The following is a 19,448-nucleotide window of genomic DNA, read 5'->3' on the forward strand; positions in this document are numbered from 1 at the left end:
ATTTTAGAGTGTTCCTACAATGAATGCCTGGTGTTGCTCTATAATTTAGTTTCATTTCTGAAGGAACTCTTAGTTGTATGATAGCTAGTGTCTGCTTAATATGGTTCAGGCTGTAATTTAGATCAGGTTGTTGTTCTTCAAGTGGTTCTTCTTGGCCATATATACTTTGCCCCTTAAAAAGGATAAAAATAGTCTGCCAGATGGATTTGGTTAGAGAGGTGTAGAGGAAGTTTGTGAGTTTTTTTCCCTGGAGTGGAGTGTATGAATGGAGAGCAGAGAAGCACGGGTTAGGTATTAATGCAGACTCAGAAGGATATATCAATATATGCCTCACCTTCCTTATCTTGTGTTTCTGTGTACCACAGGCCTGAAATCTTAAAGCAGGAGATCAAAGTTTTCTTTGTGAAGTACAATGATCCCATCTATGTGAAACTAGAGAAATTGGACATCATGATTCGTTTGGCCTCCCAAGCCAACATTGCTCAGGTCAGACTTAAAGTAGATTCAAGTTAAGATCTAATAACTTAGATCTTAAGATCTGGCCTTCAGAAAAACCTAGGCCATGAAATTGATGTTGGAGAATCCTTCATGATTGTTCATTTCGTGGATTTTTCACAGGTTCTGGCAGAACTGAAGGAATATGCCACAGAGGTGGATGTCGACTTTGTGCGCAAAGCTGTGCGGGCCATTGGACGGTGTGCCATCAAGGTGGAGGCAAGTGTCCCATGGTAGTTGTGATCACGTTATGGGACTCTGGATATTGTCTTCACCTCTTTCCTTAAAATACATTTTTAAGTTTATCAAAATAATAAAGCACATTGTTAAAATATTAAAGAATTTTTAATGTAAAGTAGCTGTCCCCAGTCCCTCTCTTTCCCGAGGGAATCATGTTTAACTCTGTTTCTAGTTTTAGTTATTTTGATTACGTCCACATCTCTAATATCCTTATGCTACTATTTATTGATTTACCAATTGTAGACATTGTCTTTTAACTTTCAGCTATGAGAGAAGCAACTTAGTTCATATACTCCATCACTCCTACTTCTACCCTTCTGTATAGATCCCCTCTATAGCTATATCATGAGGTTTTTGTTCCTATATTATCTTTGTAAATTGAGATAATATATCTTTATTTCTTGTTCTATCAGCTAGTCTTGGCAAAGCTTACTGTGCGTATTATGCCTGTAAATATGGAGAGCCTGCACAATCAAATGATTGCGTTTTCTTTCTTATACAGGCTTTTGTTTTTTCTGGAGTTTATAATGGCCTTTGTTGTTGTTTTTTTTTTTTAAACTTCATTGTGCCTTCATTGCACTCCTGTCTTCTTCCAGCTTTTCAAGCATAATATCAAATTTATAAAACTTTTCTTTCGTTCTAGACCCTTCTCTCTTCCAGTCCTCTGTCCTTCCAGTCCTTACTCCAGTCTGGGTGGTTGATTTCTGCACAGCTGTCTTTCCATACAGCCTCCCTTCATTGCTGTTCCTTGTTATGGGTACTTTTTCATAGCATTCCTTTTTTTGTGGTTGCAATAGTTTCTTAAATCTCTTGGGATGTGAATTACAGTTATTGGTTTTGTTTCTGCGGTTTGAATTTTCTGGAGTATTTTATGGCGATGGTTGCATGTCTGTATATGATTTTTTAATTGAAGTGTATACCATACTTACAGTAAATTGCTGCCTATTTATATTAAAAATGAGATGACAGACAGTTGTCAGGAGTTCTGTGCACATTGGCAGGGCCATCGACTAGCAGGTTTCTGCTTTAGGGCAGGGAGTTCATCTTTACTTGGAAGTCCTCTTGAAGAGCTTCTCTGTGATCTTAGAGGGCAGATTGGTTCTAGCTTGGTTGCAGCCTTCCAGTAGGTATTAAGGGCTACAACTTACAATGCACTGCTTCATCAGCCACCAAGCCTCTGTTGTTTTTCCTCATTCAGAAATTTGTTGCAATTAATGATGGCTTCTGTTCACAACGATATTGTGGATTGAGAGCTCCATATTTGTTCTTACTACTTGACTATGTGCAATTCTGCTTTTTTTTCTTATTTATTGGCTGCGTTGGGTCTTCATTGCTGCACGTGGGCTTTCTCTAGTTGCGGCAAGTGGGGGCTACTCTTCGTTGCAGTGCACGGGGGATTCTCTTGTGGCAGAGCATGGGGTCTAGGCGCGTGGGCCTCAGTAGTTGCAGCACGCAGGCTCAGTAGTTACGGCTTGTGGGCTCTAGAGCACAGGCTCGGTAGTTGTGGTGCACAGGCTTAGTTGCTTTGCCGTATGTGGGATCTTCCTGGACCAGGGCTCCAACCCGTGTCCCCTGCATTGGCAGGCGGATTCTTAACCACTGCACCACCAGGGAAGTCCCTGCAATTCTACTTTGAGTCAGATTGGACCATATGATTTCACAAGGATAGTTACTAAAATAATTTGTACAGTATGAACCAGTGCTTCACAGGAACAGAAGGAAACAGATGCTGTGTCAGAGAAGTGTCTCTGAAAGCCAAATTCCTAATTGGCCTTCCTTGTTTTTATTTACTGAATGCTGCTTCATATAGTTACCACTTATAAATCATTTAGTAGACTAGTTGTTATAGCAAGAAGTTAATTAATCTTGGTTTCTACTTCTGGTTCTGCCAGCTCAGTTGCTTCAGATACTTAATATATACTTCTGTTGCTCCATTTGAGAAATGGGAAAATCTGTTTATTGGATCTTGATGTGTTACATCTTTTTTTTTTTTTTTTTTTTTTTTTTTACTACCACGCTTCTTAACTTACCACCACTACTTTTTTCTTTTTCTTTTCTCATTGTGGAATAGCCACCTACTTATGGTATTAATGCAGACAATTTTCAGAGCTATTTTGGTAGCAGAAGAGTCATTTTGTGCTTTTCACTGCCAGAATGTCATTGGCTTACTAACCTCTCTGACAGTGCTCTTGCAAAGAGTCTCATTCCAAAGTTAAAGAGATTTTTCTATCCCTGGAATTACTAGAAAGTGTTCTCAAAGCATCTAGATTCCTAGCGGCTGTTAGTACCGTCTGTTGTGACTAAATGGAAAAGTTATCGATCATCTTCTGGAAGAGATGAACTTCTGGTGGCTCTCACTTCTTCCTTTGAATCAGGGTGCCTTGGTGGGAATATGAGAGTGTGTGAGGAATGAACTTCCTTTGGAAGCTTAAGATCAGCCTTCAAGAATATCCTGCCTTTTAGCTAGTGTTCTCTTATCTCCAGTTACCTGGATTTGCCTAAGAACTTTTCTTAGAACTGGTTAAATCATGAAAGTTATTAGTTGGAAAGAGTTGCCTACTCCAGACACAGTTATTGGGGCAGGAGAGGCAGTGATTGCCTGTTTTTAACTAACCTGTCTGTGGGACAAGGGCAAGAACCAGAGAGGGAATTGTAATAGCCTTTCTCTGTAGCTTCCAGACTGAGCTGCTGCTTTTCTCTCAGGGCATCTGACCCTTTTTTAATGTGTAGTTGGTTTCAAAGATATGACAGATGAGAAAAAAAGAATTTTAGTTTAGTGCTTAGCTAAGATAACAGAGCCTATTGTAAAATTTGGGTGTTAAGAGTTGGCGTTTTTTATCATGACTATAAGTACAGGTGTTTCCTTGTTGCTTTAAGTATCCTGAGGTGAAAAAAATGTGTAATTTTATCATATTAAGTTGGTTAGGTTAAAGATTAAGCATAAGCTATTGAGTCAATAAAGAACGATGAAAAAGCCATTTCATAGTACTGTTTTTTCAGTAACTTTTGCCTATTCTTTTTTGTTTGGTTGGTTTTTTTAATAGAGTTTACTCTCCACCCCACCTCCAGCTTTATTGAGGTATGATTGACAGATTTAAAGCTGTATATATTACAGTGTATACCTGTTTCTTTAAGGAGGAAATAAACCCCTGCCCTCCTTTTCTTACAAATAAAATGATTTTATTTGTTTGCGAGATTTATTTATATGTTTGGTTTTGTTTGAGAGCGATTAAGTCACTAAGATAAGGTATTCCTCACTTCCCAGTCTTCTGTTCTTTGGTGTTTACCATTTCTCATTTTTGTAGCTGAAGATAAGGTACTGACTTATGTCTTATACAAACAAAAACCATATGTATTTACTACATAAAATCATAAAGTAAGACAAGTTAAAAGCAGAACACTCTGCTTTCTCCTACCCCTGTTCTACCCTCCCAGAGATGATGTGGATATGATTTTAAGTCTTGTTTACATAGTCCTCCATAAACAGGTGTGTTTTTTACAAAAACAAGATCATTCTACAAATGCTATTTACTTATGTTTTGTAGTCTGCTTTTTTTGCTTATTATACATGGACATTTTCCCATGTTACTGATAATATTTTACATCATTTTTAGTGGTTTGTAGACATACTGTGTGATTGCTTCATAATTATTTAGCCTTTCCCTTCCTGTATGGACCTTAAAGTTGTTTCTGCTCTTTTTCCAAATAATGGTTATAAGGAGGATCCTTGTAGCTAAATCTTTGATCTCTAGTTGAGGTGACATTTTTTTCATTACGCTTAGCCATTTGGAATTGCTTTTTCATGGCATGTGTATCTTTTTTCAATGTGTTATCTTTTCCACATTGATTTTTTTTAAGTCTTTTATAATTAATTAAAGGTATTCATTTAATACCCCATCATTCCATTAATAGTTATTTTCCCAATTATTTTCCTTTTGATTTCATTTGACTTTTTGATGCATAGAAGTTCACATTTCCTTATGTAGTGAGTTCTATCCATTTTCTCTCAATGGTATCTTTTTTTAAAAAACAATAAATTTATTTATTTATTTATTTTGGGCTGCATTGGGTCTTCATTGCTGTGTGTGAGCTTTCTGTAGTTGCGGAAAGCGGGGGCTACTCTTCGTCGCGGTGCGCGGGCTTCTCATTGCGGTGGCTTCTCTTGTTGCGGAGCATAGGCTCTAGGTGCTTGGGCTTCAGTAGTTGTGGCATGCAGGCTCAGTAGTTTTGGCTCGCTGGCTCTAGAGCACAGGCTCAGTACTTGCAGTCACGGGCTTAGTTGCTCCGTGGCATGTGGGATCTTCATGGACCAGGGCTCAAACCCATGTCCCCTGCATTGGCAGGAGGATTCTTAACCACTGCGCCAGCAGGGAAGTCCCTCTCCCAATGATATCTTTAGTGGCACACTTAGAAAGTTGTGCTTCACTTCAAAGTTATGTAAAATTCACTTTTATTTTCTACTTTAATGGCAATGGTTTGGTTAAAGATAAGAGTGTGGGGATCAAACACCAAAACAATTCATCCTTTCCTTACTGTTATGAAATGTTGCCTTTATCATATATTAAATTTTATATGTCTGTATGCCTTTCTCTGTTTCTGGACTTACTTTGTATATACAATGATTGGATATTTACTTTTGTTCCTCTGCCATACTGCTTTAATGGTGTTTTTAAAATTTAATCAAAAGCAACATAGGTGGGCTTCCCTGGTGGCGCAGTGGTTGAGAATCCGCCTGCCGATGCAGGAGACATGGGTTCGTGCCCTGGTCCGGGAAGATCCCACATGCCGCGGAGCAACTGAGCCCGTGCGCCATGGCCGCTGGGCCTGCGCGTCCGGAGCCTGTGCTCCACAACGGGAGAGGCCACAACAGTGAGAGGCCCGCATACCGCAAAAAAAAAAAAAAAAAAAAAAAAAAAAAAGCAACATAGGTGAGATGACAATTTGCTTGAAAATTACTGTCCTAGACTTAAATGTTTTCGAATATTGATGAATCCTGGGAAATGGCCTTTTGTTTATCTTTATTATAATAATGAAACTAAGGGTTCAGTAAATGTTAGCTTTCTATCAAGCCCTATACTGAGTACTTTATTAGTACTATCTAATTTGATAATTTAACCCTTACATGCTTTATGATTTATCATAACTTTTATATTTAAAATTCCCCAACTCTTTTGCTGTTGTAATAACAGCACAGGAAATACTAGTTGAAAATGAATAAAATAGAATTAAAAAATGGGAAAACTACAATAATAAAAGAGAACAGAATCATCATATATATGACATCATATAAATAACCTCAAGATGCAATTTTGTTTTCATTATATTGCTTGGAATGGTTTAAATTATAGTACCTTTAAAAGATTTTATTACAGAAATTTTTAGGTATACACTAAAGTAAAATGGATTAATGAGCTCTCATGTACCCACCATCCATCTTGAACAAATATCAACACATTGCTGTTCCCATTTGATCTTCTCCCTCTCCCTCCCCCTTCACGGGAGTGGGTTACTGTTATATTTTAATGCAGATCTCAGATATGATCTTATTAGAGTAGTCCAATGTGTATATCTAATAGATAAGGTCCTCTAAAAAAAAATTGTCGTGATATCGTTACCGTACTCAACAAATAGTAACTCTTAATCTCATTGAATACCTAGTCCATGTTCAGTTTTCCCTGTGTCTAAATGTCTTCTTACAGTTGCCTTGTTCAAATCAAAATCTAAACAAGAGCTAGCTATACATTGCATTTGGTTAATATGTCTCTTAAGTCTTTACTTATTTATTTGGGTGCCGTTTATTGAAAGGACTAGATCATTGGACTTGTAGAATTTTCCAGAGTCTAGATTTGGCTGATAGTATTTTAGTGATGCTGTTTATCTCATTCCTTCATCCCCTTTAGAAAATTAAATCTAGAGGCTTGGTAATATTCATGTTCAGTGTTTTTGGCAAGAATACCTCTTAGATGCTGCTGTGAATTTCCTATTGCATCTTATCAGGAGGCATATAATGGAATGACCCATCATACTACATTGTAATATATGATAAATCAGTCCTTGGTTTTTAAGATCTCTCTTCTGGAACCCTTCTTTTAAAAACTATGACTTATTGTTTCAATACATTAGTTTTGTCACTTGTATTCTTCTATATTCCCTTCATTAATAAAAGACTAATAGATTAAATTCTATTTTATAGATGAACCATAGGCTGTGGAAAATTGCAGTTTATCTAAGGCCATAGACTTTCAGTTATATAGCCCAGAAGATGGCAGGTTTTTCTTAGAGTTTTTTGAGTCACAGATAACTTTGAAAATATAATGAAAACTGTAAACCTTCTCCCAGGAAAATATGCTTGTGTGCACAAATGAAATTTGGCAGTTTCATTTCGAGAGGTTTAAAGATGCCTTCTGTCTGTGCTCATTCATGCACTGCAGATAAAGTCCTCCTACCTTGTCTTATTCTTTCATTCTTACTCTTTCCTCCTACCTTGACTTATGCTTTCTTCACATTTCTGTCATCCTGGCTATCCAAGATGATTTTTTTCACTTGAACTGTTTCTTGTAATGAGTAAAATTTGGAATATATCTAGAACTTCTGTATATCTCCATCAGATAACCCAGCCTGTAGTATAGTACGGTCAAATTAAGTGCTTCATCTTTTAGTCTAGTTTAGTTGATACACCTGAATGTTTCAAAAAAATTTTTTATGTTGAGGTTGTGTTATTGGATAGATCATCTGACTTCTCGTTATGTTCCTCTTTGCAGCAATCTGCAGAGCGCTGTGTAAGCACATTGCTTGATCTCATCCAAACCAAAGTAAATTATGTGGTCCAAGAGGCGATTGTTGTCATCAGGGATATCTTCCGCAAATACCCCAACAAGTACGTCCAAATACTTATGGCCCTCTTCCTCAGATCATTTAGGAAATGTTTAAGTAAGGCACTTTAAGGTTGGCTAGGTAAGAATTAGTCTTTGTAAAGTAACTGGTCATAATTGAATACTTCATTAAAAATCAGAAACATATAAGTTGGTTAGCACAAGGATTAAAATCTGAATTTTCACCCTGCTTTATCACTTTTAGAAGAATTGAAGCTCTGTCTGAATATGTATTGTCAATTGGCATATATTAAAGTTAGCCAGATTCTTTGGTGATGAAGTTACTATTAAATAAGGATACCCATATATTCCAGGTTGCCTGGGCATAATCCATTTTATGCCTCTTACGAGGCATAATTAATAATTGTGCCGCTTTTCACTCTCAGAAATGTCTCAGTTTGAATAATAAATTATATGGTCACCTTATTGTAAAAGCCAGGGCGGTGACAGCTTCACTATTCACTTAGTATGTTACCTAGCACTTGTAGAAAATTATAGAACATGCAACAATAAATTGTCAGAGTTTCAGGCCTTTTCTGAAGTATTGTAGCTGCTTCCATTAAGATATACAAAATCTACATTTTCACCCTACAAAAATTTTCACATTGCGGCCTCTTAGTTATGAAACAAAAATACTTTTTCAGATTTGCTTTTGAAGGCAAACAATTAAGGAATCTGAAAGAGTGAAATAAAAGCAGATCTTATAAGCATCCTAAATCTCATTTTACCTTATAATCATAGAGATGAACTGTGCTAAGGCTTTTGATTATTGTTAAAGATAATATGAAATGAAGTGACTTGCAGTTAGTTAGCTTAGTGGTGGACTCAGAATTAGAAGAAATATTTTAATAAGGTAGTGTCTTATTAAGCATTATATAATATATATATATTTTTAATTCTAGAAATGGTATTTTTGGAAAAAGGATCATATACTTTTACCACTCTCCCAGGAAAGAGGAGGATTGGGTTTCTAAACTTCTTGATTAAGTGGGGAGGTGTATATCTTAATATGCTTGGTAAAGAAATGTGTCAATTTCTGGTTTGTATTACTGAGGGATTATGATAGTTTAATTTTAAGAAAGCATTATTGAGAACCTGGTTTAATCAATGGAAATAGGGCAAACAATTAAGTGTATTACTAGGTTGTCCATATCTCATTTATTATACAATTTCATTCTGATGTTTAAAACTACATTAGCCAAGGAGATGGATTTAACATGGTAAAGAATGAGAGCTACAGACCTGGAAAAATTGCTTATTTCTATAGAGAAACAGGTCATTAGTGTGGGTGCCTTGGGAGGAAGGAAAATAAAGATCTCTATAGAAAGCAGAGATAGGTGGATAAGAGGCAAAATTACTGTTTCTGGATGCTATTGTTGTCTGACTCCATTTTCCTAATAGTAAAGTGGAATTTCTGTTCCTCTACGATGAAGGTAAAATGAAGTAATAGGAAAATTCTCTGATCTAGTTATGAGAAAGACTGTGAGAAATATAAGGTAGTGGTATTATTTTACAACATAGGTTAGTTTTTCCTTGTGAAAAGGATATCTGATAAGCTTTTATAAAGATTTATGGTCTAGTTATTAAAACATAATTGAAGGAAAATTGAAGACATTTATAATTTTCTGGCTTTAAAGCCTGTACATTCTCTTGACTAAAAATCTTTGTAGTTTGGTGGTGGTTTAGGGTACCTTGTCCATGGTTTTTTGCTTTTAGGTGTCATTGTTAAATACACTTCTCAGTTTTGCCTTTAGTAACCATAGTCCATTTTGTTATATCAGATATGAAAGTATCATTGCCACTTTGTGTGAGAACTTAGACTCACTGGATGAGCCGGACGCTCGAGCAGCTATGATTTGGATTGTGGGAGAATATGCTGAAAGAATTGACAATGCAGATGAGTTACTAGAGAGCTTTCTGGAAGGTTTTCATGATGAAAGCACCCAGGTAAGTTCCCATTTATATCTTATGTATTAGATGTTTTGGGGACGATTTCAAAAAAGGTAAAGGTTAGGCAGTTTCATGTGTGTGAATTTATATACACATATAGTATGTTCATTTTTCTCCTAAAAGGGGTGACCTTTTTCAGTTGTGCTAACATCTGTTGGAACAAGCCTGCCTAATTTAGCCAATGGTTCTCAAACTTTAATGAGCCTTAGAAGCACCTAAGCACTGGTGTTTAACCCTGTGTTAAAGGACAGGTTGCTGGACCCCACCCCTGGAGTTTCTGAGTCAGTAGGTCTGAGATGGGCCTAAGCATGTTCATTTCTTACAAGGTTGAGGGTGGTGATGCTATTGCTGCTGCTGGTCCAGAACTACACTTTGACAGCTACTGACTTAGAGCAGTAGTTATTACTCTTTAATTTTCTGTCACCTAAAGTTGATTACCCGTTACTGTTAGTAATTGTTGTGGCTCAGTTGCAGCTGGGGTTTTTGTCTGGGGTGAAGGCTGGCATGTGCAGTTTGAAAAGATTCTTTGTGGATGGTTAGACTCCTTCCCGTCTTCTACCAAAACTGAGAGACCTTCGAGTCAAAGGCCCAGAGAAGCAGATAAATTATTAAACCTTTTTCCCTGGCATTTGTACTCACTGCAAATTGAAGTTTATGTGTGTAATCTATCATAGTAATTTTAATAGGCCCTACAAGGAACATATACCAGCCAGCAGTTTCATGGTTTGGCAGGTGACTCTTTTTTTTTTTTAATTATTTTTTTAAAAATTTTATTCTTTTTTTAAAAATAGATTTGTTTCATTTATTTATTTATTTTTGGCTGCATTGGGTCTTCCGTTGCTGTGCATAGGCTTTCTCTAGTTGCCGCGAATGGGGGCCACTCTTCATTGCGGTGCAAGGGCTTCTCATTGTGGTGGCTTCTCTTGTTGTGGAGCACAGGCTCTAGGCGCGCAGGCTTCAGCAGTTGTGGTGCATGGGCTTAGTTGCTCCGCGGCATGTGGGATCTCCCTGGACCAGGGTTCAAACCCGTGTCCCCTGCATTGGCAGGCAGATTCTTAACCACTGTGCCACCAGGGAAGCCCTAGCATACCGCTCTTAATTGGTTGTGATCTGGCATAATTCTACTGTCTTGGCTCTTGCCTCAGTATGATGAATGATTCCCTAATTCCCTGGAAGTTGTAGCTTTTGGTGGAAGTAAATAATAAAGAATTTGGTCAGGAACCAGTTTATTGCCATCAGTATGTTAGCATATACTTTAAGAAATACAGGTGATTATCTGGGCCAGAAACAAACCAGCAGTTTTTGATGCCAAAAAATGCAATTTGGAGATAGGAGGCTAGTGAGTTTTCAGTTGATGAAAACCTTTGACTGCTATTGTTGATATTGGCTGAGTTTTAACCTTTGTTTCTTAATCAAAATCAGAAAGGCCTCATAGTAAGTCATATGTGGGAAAATACCACTTTGGAATTCATGGTGTATAATGCAAATGCCTTTCACTTTACCTATTATATTTGCTTAGGTACAGCTCACTCTGCTTACTGCCATAGTGAAGCTGTTTCTCAAGAAACCATCAGAAACGCAGGAGCTGGTACAACAGGTCTTGAGTTTGGCAACACAGGTAAGAAATCTGAAAGAAGCATGGAGTTGATTTGTCCTGTTTTAAATTCTAGGAAATTGTGAAACTTCTCCCAAGAAGGTTCATTTGCAGAGATTTTAAACGGAAGGAGTGCAGTCTTTAGATTCTGTTAAAAAAATTAAAACAGTGCCTCTTTTACATTATTCTACTGAATTATAACTGGTTGTATGGCTTCTAAATGAATTGACTGACTCCAGTTTTAATGATAATTCATGAAAATTGAACTTAGAGTCTTTAGTGTTAATGAAGGACATGACTTTGTGAAAATGACTTGAGTTTCACAGTATCTCCTTCTGGGAGACTTAATTTCATCTTTCAAATGAAAGTACCCTGTAGAGATGGTAAATGCTTTGACAAATATCTCGTGTGCTGTTCTACCTTCTAGATAAGTTGCCTTTGTCTTTAAGTAATTTTAAAGTGCTAATGCTGCTTCCTTAATTATTTAGTATTTTTGGTCCTTTTAGGGAGGGTTCTGATTTCAGGAATGTGGCAACCAGCTGGATACACAGAAATCAAAGTAATTACTTTTTCTGACAGTAACTAGTATAATGGTCAGTCCATCATGATCCAGTAATGTTCTTAATTGAATTTGAGAACAGGCTGGCTTTAGCAGGCTGTCAAGAGTTACGATGTGTGTTTACACATGGAATCTGATTCAGATATTCAATTTACCATTTTCCTCTTTCATCTCTTTATAGTTGTATATTAACAAAGTTTGAACTCATTTATAGTTCTTTAACCTAGTTCTGAGCTGTCATCATTCCTTTTTTTTTTTTTCTTTTCTGCTCTGGAGAGGTTTATTTCATATCAATAATGAGCACAACTGGAGGACTAAATATGGTAAATCCTGTAATTAATTAGTACGGTTGGAGTGTGCACTTAGTACACTTCTTGAAACCCAGTTCCAAACTGAGACCACAAATGTGAACCTTGAATAGTTGCCAATACATCATCTGTTAAGTGGTCAAAGCGCATCATTTGGTACATGATAAATGCAAAGTTCTTTTTTCCTCTGACAGTATTTAATTTTAGAAATGCCAGGAATCCATTTTAAGGAAAAGAAGTTCAGTGGGCAGATAAGGCCCTTGAATACTTAATGCAATACTATAGAGCAGACAACATTATTAAATAAGTTGTTTATAGAACATGCTATACAACTCTGAAAAAAATACAGCCAAGAAAACTGCTAGAATCAAAGGCTACTTTCTGACATTTGATTCAAGTACAGATGTTTTACAGTCAGTGAACTCAAATGTGAAGAAGACCTGAAACTAAAAATTAAGATAATTGTCTTGTCTGATTACTGATACACGTGAACATTACTGAGAAGTATCGCTTGATTATCTTTTAAGGAGCAGTTGACCAACAGTAGTTGAGTTAAAGGATGTCAGAAAATTCACTTCACAGAAAACAGAGGTGTCGCACTCCACCCCTTGTACCTCTCAGTTTTCTCCATTTCTCCAACAAATTATGAATGAACTTTTTAATGTGCTATTTCCCCAAGTCTCTAAACCTTCACTTGACCCCATTATGGTTAGTGTGAAGAAGCATCCATATGAGTGTGTGGAGTCAAGGGCAGGCCATGGCTCACCATCTGTCCATGAAAAGTGGATTGGGAGGTTGTCCATCACTGATGAGGCCTGTCTTGGCACTAAGAGCAGAAATTGGTCATCTTCTGAATCAAAGTAGTTTAGGTTAGACGTTAATTTTCACGTAATGTTTAATAGGTCATCTACAGGGGGCCATTTTGAATGGAAATTGCCCCTTCTTAATCATGTAGTGCTTATTACAGACTCTGTAGGGTGATTGCCATTAAATTAGCCATGTATTTGACTTCATCTTAGGGCCTTGAAGTTCATTTCTGTCTTTTGCTACAGGCCCTGGAGCCTCTCTGCTTTGTATGAAAGAAAGAGCTCTGTATAAATTAACCAGATTCAAATAAGTCTTGTGTTTATTCTAGATGGTAATATAGTAAACTTGACTTTAACGAGGCCTATGTACTAACATTGCAGAAAACTCCCTAAACACAGATAAATACATAATCATACAGTCTCTTAGCTTTCTCAGAAATCTCATTTTCTTCAAGAATCATGGGATTTCTGTTTATTAAAGTATCTTAAGTTTTAACTCTCCCCTGATGGCCACATTTCAAAGCATCAGCAATATTTGGCCCTCCATGAAAGTTACCACAAGAAGTGGAAAATAAGAAGGAAAGAGAAAAGGTAGAGATGGGAGTGCTGGGTGGTGACCTAGAAGCACTCAGCAGGTAAGAGACTGTCTCGGCTTACACTGTGTGACAGATTCATGCTTCAGCCAAATTGAAGATTCTGTGTTTATGTGTGGAATAGTCAAAATCATCTTAACTGCTGAGAGGCCACTTGACATTTATCCACATTGGAAAATAGATACACCTTTCCTATTATTAATTTTACTTGTTTTAAAATTTATTTGTGGGCTTCCCTGGCGGCACAGTGGTTGAGAATCTGCCTGCTAATGCAGGGGACACGAGTTCAAGCCCTGGTCTGGGAGGATCCCACACGCCGTGGAGCAGCTAGGCCCGTGAGCCACAACTACTGAGCCTGTGCGTCTGGAGCCTGTGCTCCGCAACAAGAGAGGCCGCGATAGTGAGAGGCCCGCGCACCGCGATGAAGAGTGGCCCCCGCTTGCCACAACTAGAGAAAGCCCTTGCACAGAAACAAAGACCCAACATGCAAAAATAAATAAATTAATTAATGAACTCCTACCCCCAACATCTTCTAAAAAAAAATGTATTTGTTAGAGCTCTTTGAAGTGTTTTTTCTAAAACTTCCCTTTGCCTGAAGCAAAGCAATTTCCATAACCATCAAGGCAATGGTTATTTAATATTATCTATATTGAGCATTCTAGATTTCCTAGTCTAGACCCTTGATTACCTGTTTGTATCTCTGTTAAGATGGAGTTAGAACAGTTTTCTATAAAGAATTTTGGCTTTGCTCCTTCTCTACTCACTTTTTAAATTTAATTATTTATTTATTTGTTTATTTTTGGCTGCATCGGGTCTTAGTTGCTGCACGTGGGCTTTTTCTAGTTGCAGCGAGCAGGGGCTACTCTTCATTGTGGTGTGCAGGCTTCTCATTGTGGTGGCTTCTCGTTGTGGAGCACGGGCTCTAGGCGCACGGGCTTCTGTAGTTGTGGCACATGGGCTTCAGTAGTTGTGGCACATGGGCTTAGTTGCTCCGTGGCATGTGGGATTTTCCCAGACCAGGGCTCGAACCCGTGTCCCCTGCATTGGCAGGCAGATTCTTAACCACTGTGTAACCAGGGAAGGTCCTGTCTACTCACTTCTGGTAGATTGTATTGTATTCACAAGTTCTGAACCCTGCATTCATCTCCATTGTCTCTTAAGGCCTCTGTATCTGTATTTTACAGGCAGCATAGGAGAGCTGTGTTTTAGGTTCTTGTCAGAGTTCAAACTCACTCTTATTACAGTATTTGCCTAAGATAAAGTGTTTAGGGATGATTCCCTATGTTCTTACAGATGTTGAAATTTACCACTGAATCAAGCCAGATTAGTAGAGAGCTGGGGATCTAGACTGCACTGTATTTGACCCATATTAGAATTGTTTTTACTGAATTACACTAATATCATCATCCTGTAGTAAGGGTTGTCATGAGAAACTATCCTCTTTAGATCTGTTATCAAAGTATTTATTCCATTATATATTTTTTTCTTTATGAAACCCCATAAAAAAAATTCCTAACCAGTTTTGGATTCTTTTATGCATTAGTGTGTAATAAATTGCCCCTCTGAATGGCTTATCTGACTAGACTTGTTTTTCATATCAGATGTTTGAAACCTTAGAATCAAATTTAAGGATCTCTTGTAGAAAATGTATGGGTCATCATGGCTTGCATTTTTCTGCCTTTGCTTCTAATTTATGTTCTCTAGCCTTAGATTTATTTTTTGTAAGCTTTTCTAAATCCTTTTCTAGAACAGGGCAGGGTATAATAAACCATCAGATGTTCCTAATTCTTGATTTTCTGTACAAGGACTAGTAGAGAATCTTAGTAACAACAGTCATCTGTATAGTGCTTACTATGTGCCAGGGTTTCAGTAAGGGTAAATACTGTTACTCTTCCCATTTTATAGATGAGGAAACTGAGACATAGAGAGGCTGGCCCAGTTAGTATGGGATGGAACTAGGACTCAAACCCAGGTAGCCTGGCTCCAGAGTCTTTGCACTTTTCTACTCTGTTAATGCTGCTTCTCAAGTCTGAAAGTTAAGAATGACTTTTGAGAATACGCATTCCTTGTCTTCCCTGCCTGAAGCATTGTTGTGCATAAGCCAGTATAAGTAAGTGAACTTAGAGGTTTTAAGATTATTGTGGATGATTATTTCATATTTGGCTATAAATAATTAATAAACAGTTTCTCTAGACTTACCTTTTCTGTCCAGTTAATGAAATCTGAGGCATTAGCATAATAGAATAAGCACATTTATATAAGTCTTTTCCACTGGAATTTTCCTCTCGAATTTTTTTCTCAAGTTTGTGAAATAAGAACCTAATTGAATATTTATGTTACCAGCCATAAATATTTAAGTTGTGGGCAACATGATCTGCTGAGTTATGTTAATTTGAATTGGGTGGTGGGGTTCTGTTTCTGCTACATCCACTGGTTCAGGACGTGACTGGGCAAATTTCTCTGTCATATTACTGTTCTGTCTTTATAGTAGACTTAATCCTATTGTTTATCTATGCTGAGAATTCAGTGAAGTATATGTGAAATCTTTGTGCTTCTACTTTTAAATAAAATGGTGGTATAATTAGAAATATTATTAGGGGAAAAGAAAACCAACCCTTGAATCCATGCCTTTATTTCAAAGATTCGTCTTTTTCTCTTTGATAGTTTTAGAGGAATTAGTAAAGACTACACATAGAAGTGTCCAAACTTTAGTAATTACTTTTTAGTACATGGAAAAGAAGTCTTCACCTTAGTTTTTCCATCAGTGAACTAGAGACCGTCATCATCAAAATCACCTGTGCTGCTTGTTAAAAAATAAAAGTTCCTGGGCCCCACTTCTGACATAATGAATCAGAAACTCTGGTATCTGCACTTTCAGTGGCTTTCCTGGTGTGTTAAAATGTTGATGCACATTATAGTTTAAGAATTATTGTTTCAGAGCTTGCCTGGTAAGAATTGTTTTGGAAGCTCTCAAATTTTTGGAAATACACTATTTTCTTGAGATCCTTACAGGGGCCTATCAGACTAGCAGTACAGTAGATCCGAAACCAAATTTTCTGAGTCACCAAACACATAATGGCACCTTAAAATCATAAAAAGTTTCTATTTTCTTGTCATTAGCCTTGACTGAGCCTGATTTATTGTGGTCTCCATGTGAATAGTGAGGCAGTGAAGGCCAGCTGATAGTAGTCCTAACAGATCACCCCTCAGGATAATCGAGTTTGGACAGTGGAGATCCTTGCCCACTCTTCAGTTCTAGTCCTGGAAAATTTACACTCATTTTCTCATTTCTCATAGGACTGAATTTTTAAGTCAGTGTCTGTTAAGATTTACAGTACATATACCCTTTGATCCAGTGACTCTATCTCCAGAAGTTTGTCCTGTTGCAGTGTTTTGCATTTGTGGGGAGACTCAAGCTTTTTTCACAGAAGTATGTATTTTGTGAATCCCCACAGGAATTTTTTTTTTTTTGGCCATTTGGTTAAATATGTACCGGCTATATGAGAGAAATAATTTGAAGTAAAAAAAATGTTATTTTGATAAGTATATTATTAAGCTGTATTATACAGTTTATTTTAATATGTTTAACAGCTTTACTACGATATAAAGGCAAATTAAGTTTTCCCAGTTAAATGATGTGTAGTGTTCATTTTCATTGTGTAATAAAAAGCATAGTCTACAAATTTGAAATGACATGCTTTGGGGACTAAATATACAGATTAAAATTTATCTTTTAATTTAAATATCAATAAAAGCAGGGCAGGGGATTGCTTTCCTGATGTGATACTTGGAGAAACTTGTATTCTGCTCTTTTAAAAAATCAACTTGTTTATGTTTCGTAATATTCAAGCTTTATTTCTAAATGAAAATCTAAGTGAGGAGGTTTCAGGCTGCTATTTATAAACACCTCCTCAGGAGCAAATTAGCCCCCCTCCCAACAAGCAACAAAACAAACTCATTTAAATTGGATAGTGTCACTGTTTCTTTTTTTTAACCCTGGCACTTCAAATACTACAAACATTTTGATATAAATAATACATGTATATGTGCATTTCTGTTAGAATAATGCATCCTATGTATGTGATAAAGATTATCTTGAGGTAAAATTTACCATTTTTATACTGTATTAACTTGTATCTCAGTGTTCATTATGCTTTTTGTTTTTAACCAGCACTCCATTTTGAGTGCAAATTAAATAATACATGATTAAGAAAATCTATATAAAATCATCAGGATCACTTCCAGTATTGAGCTGAATGATATGTGCCTTAAATGGCTAAATTATAAACCAGTTCATCTGCTTATGTAGAAACTCATGGGAAAAACCCTAGCCTAGTTTAAAGAAAATATTTTTTATGTGTTTTAAATACAGAAATTGAAATGGGACTGATTGTTGCCTTTAATAACATGGATACCACTGGAACAATTCATGCATAAATGAATGCCACTGTATAGACATTCTGAGAGGTGGATACCAAGATATTTATTGCCACTTTGTAATGATTGCAAAAATAAATAGTAGGAAGGAGGGAGAAAGAGGCAACAGTCTAAATGTTTATTAGTAGGACACTAGTAAATAATGATGCAGTGTTGCATATACAGTGGAAAATGGCAGCTGTATGTGCCAATATGGAAAGCAGGTTGAGTAGCTGTATATATACTATGAAACTGGTTTTGTGTAAAATAAATATATGTATGTGTGGGAGCTCTCTGGTAAGATATATAGTGCACTGTTAATATGGCTATTTGGGGGTTGGGGAGTTAAGGTGGGGTAGGGTTGGATGATAGGGGGAGACTTATTTTTATATTATACATTTCTAAATTGTGATGTGTCATTGATAATAAATTTTTCTTAGCCACGACCATGTATAAAATTATTTTTAAACAGCCACACACAAAAAAACGAGACCACTGGGCTTCCCTGGTGGAGCAGTGGTTGAGAGTCCGCCTGCAGATGCAGGGGACACGGGTTCGTGCCCCAGTCCGGGAAGATCGCACATGCTGCGGAGCGGCTGGGCCCGTGAGCCATGGCCGCTGAGCCTGCGCGTCCGGAGCCTGTGCTCCACAACGGGAGAGGCCACAACAGTGAGGCCCGCGTACCGCAAAAGAATAACAAAAACAAAAAAGCAAAAAAAAAGCGAGACCACTAAATTCAAGTGTCACCCCTTTTAGAAGCACTTAGTTATGTGCTCTCTTTAGCATTTTTTTTTATTATTTAGGTAATAGTACCTCTCATAGTCTATTGTAATAATTAATATTCTTTGAGCTCATTGAAGTCAGGCACTGTGTTGTTGTCTCTTTATTTCCAGGGCCTAGCCAGTGTCTCCATAGGAGATACTTAATAAATATTTGAATGAAGAAAGAAGGTATGGGTGAAATATATGTAAGATGTGTTTCTTGAATAATCCTGCTAATAAAGCAGTTAAAAACATTATTTTTGTGTCCTGAGGCCATCGTAAGCAGTTGATTTTTACTGGCTTAAACTTTATTTTCCTTTTCCCAACTTCATTTTGAATTTGAGTCTTAGAACTAACCCACTTCAATTTATATTTAAATTCTTTGAAACATTAGAGATTACAGAATTATGACTATATTAACAATATATTGAGTCTAAATATCTTCTTAATGGCCAACTCTGCGTAAATCACTTCAGCACTGCCTTGATAATAAATCCAGCAGTTTGGCTTTCTGTATGGAGAAAGGTTACATTTAAACCTTCTTGCCATTGCCTTTTCATTAGGATTCTGATAATCCTGACCTTCGAGACCGGGGCTATATTTATTGGCGCCTTCTTTCAACTGATCCTGTCACAGCCAAGGAAGTAGTCTTGTCTGAGAAGCCACTGATCTCTGAGGAGACAGATCTTATTGAGCCAACTCTGTTGGATGAGCTCATCTGCCACATTGGTTCTTTGGCCTCAGTGTACCATAAGCCGCCCAATGCTTTTGTGGAAGGAAGTCATGGAATCCATCGCAAACACTTGCCAATACATCATGGGAGGTAAGCAGGTAAACTAGGTTTGAGTGAGAAG

General features: G+C 37.1%; 1 protein-coding gene across 7 annotated transcripts in view; it reads left to right on the forward strand.

Annotated features, from left to right (window-relative positions):
* Positions 1 to 19,448, forward strand: part of AP2B1 (adaptor related protein complex 2 subunit beta 1) — a 120,607-nt gene that overhangs the window by 36,369 nt on the left and 64,790 nt on the right. For all 7 annotated transcript variants that reach the window (XM_067021584.1, XM_067021588.1, XM_059048622.2 and 4 more), the window contains 6 exons: positions 366 to 486; positions 619 to 714; positions 7,497 to 7,612; positions 9,389 to 9,554; positions 11,077 to 11,175; positions 19,158 to 19,417. In XM_067021584.1, coding sequence (XP_066877685.1) covers positions 366 to 486; positions 619 to 714; positions 7,497 to 7,612; positions 9,389 to 9,554; positions 11,077 to 11,175; positions 19,158 to 19,417 — 858 coding nt within the window. The remainder of the gene's footprint in view (positions 1 to 365; positions 487 to 618; positions 715 to 7,496; positions 7,613 to 9,388; positions 9,555 to 11,076; positions 11,176 to 19,157; positions 19,418 to 19,448) is intronic.

Source organism: Kogia breviceps, chromosome 19 (genome assembly GCF_026419965.1).
Source record: "Kogia breviceps isolate mKogBre1 chromosome 19, mKogBre1 haplotype 1, whole genome shotgun sequence".
Taxonomy (NCBI): domain Eukaryota; kingdom Metazoa; phylum Chordata; class Mammalia; order Artiodactyla; family Physeteridae; genus Kogia; species Kogia breviceps.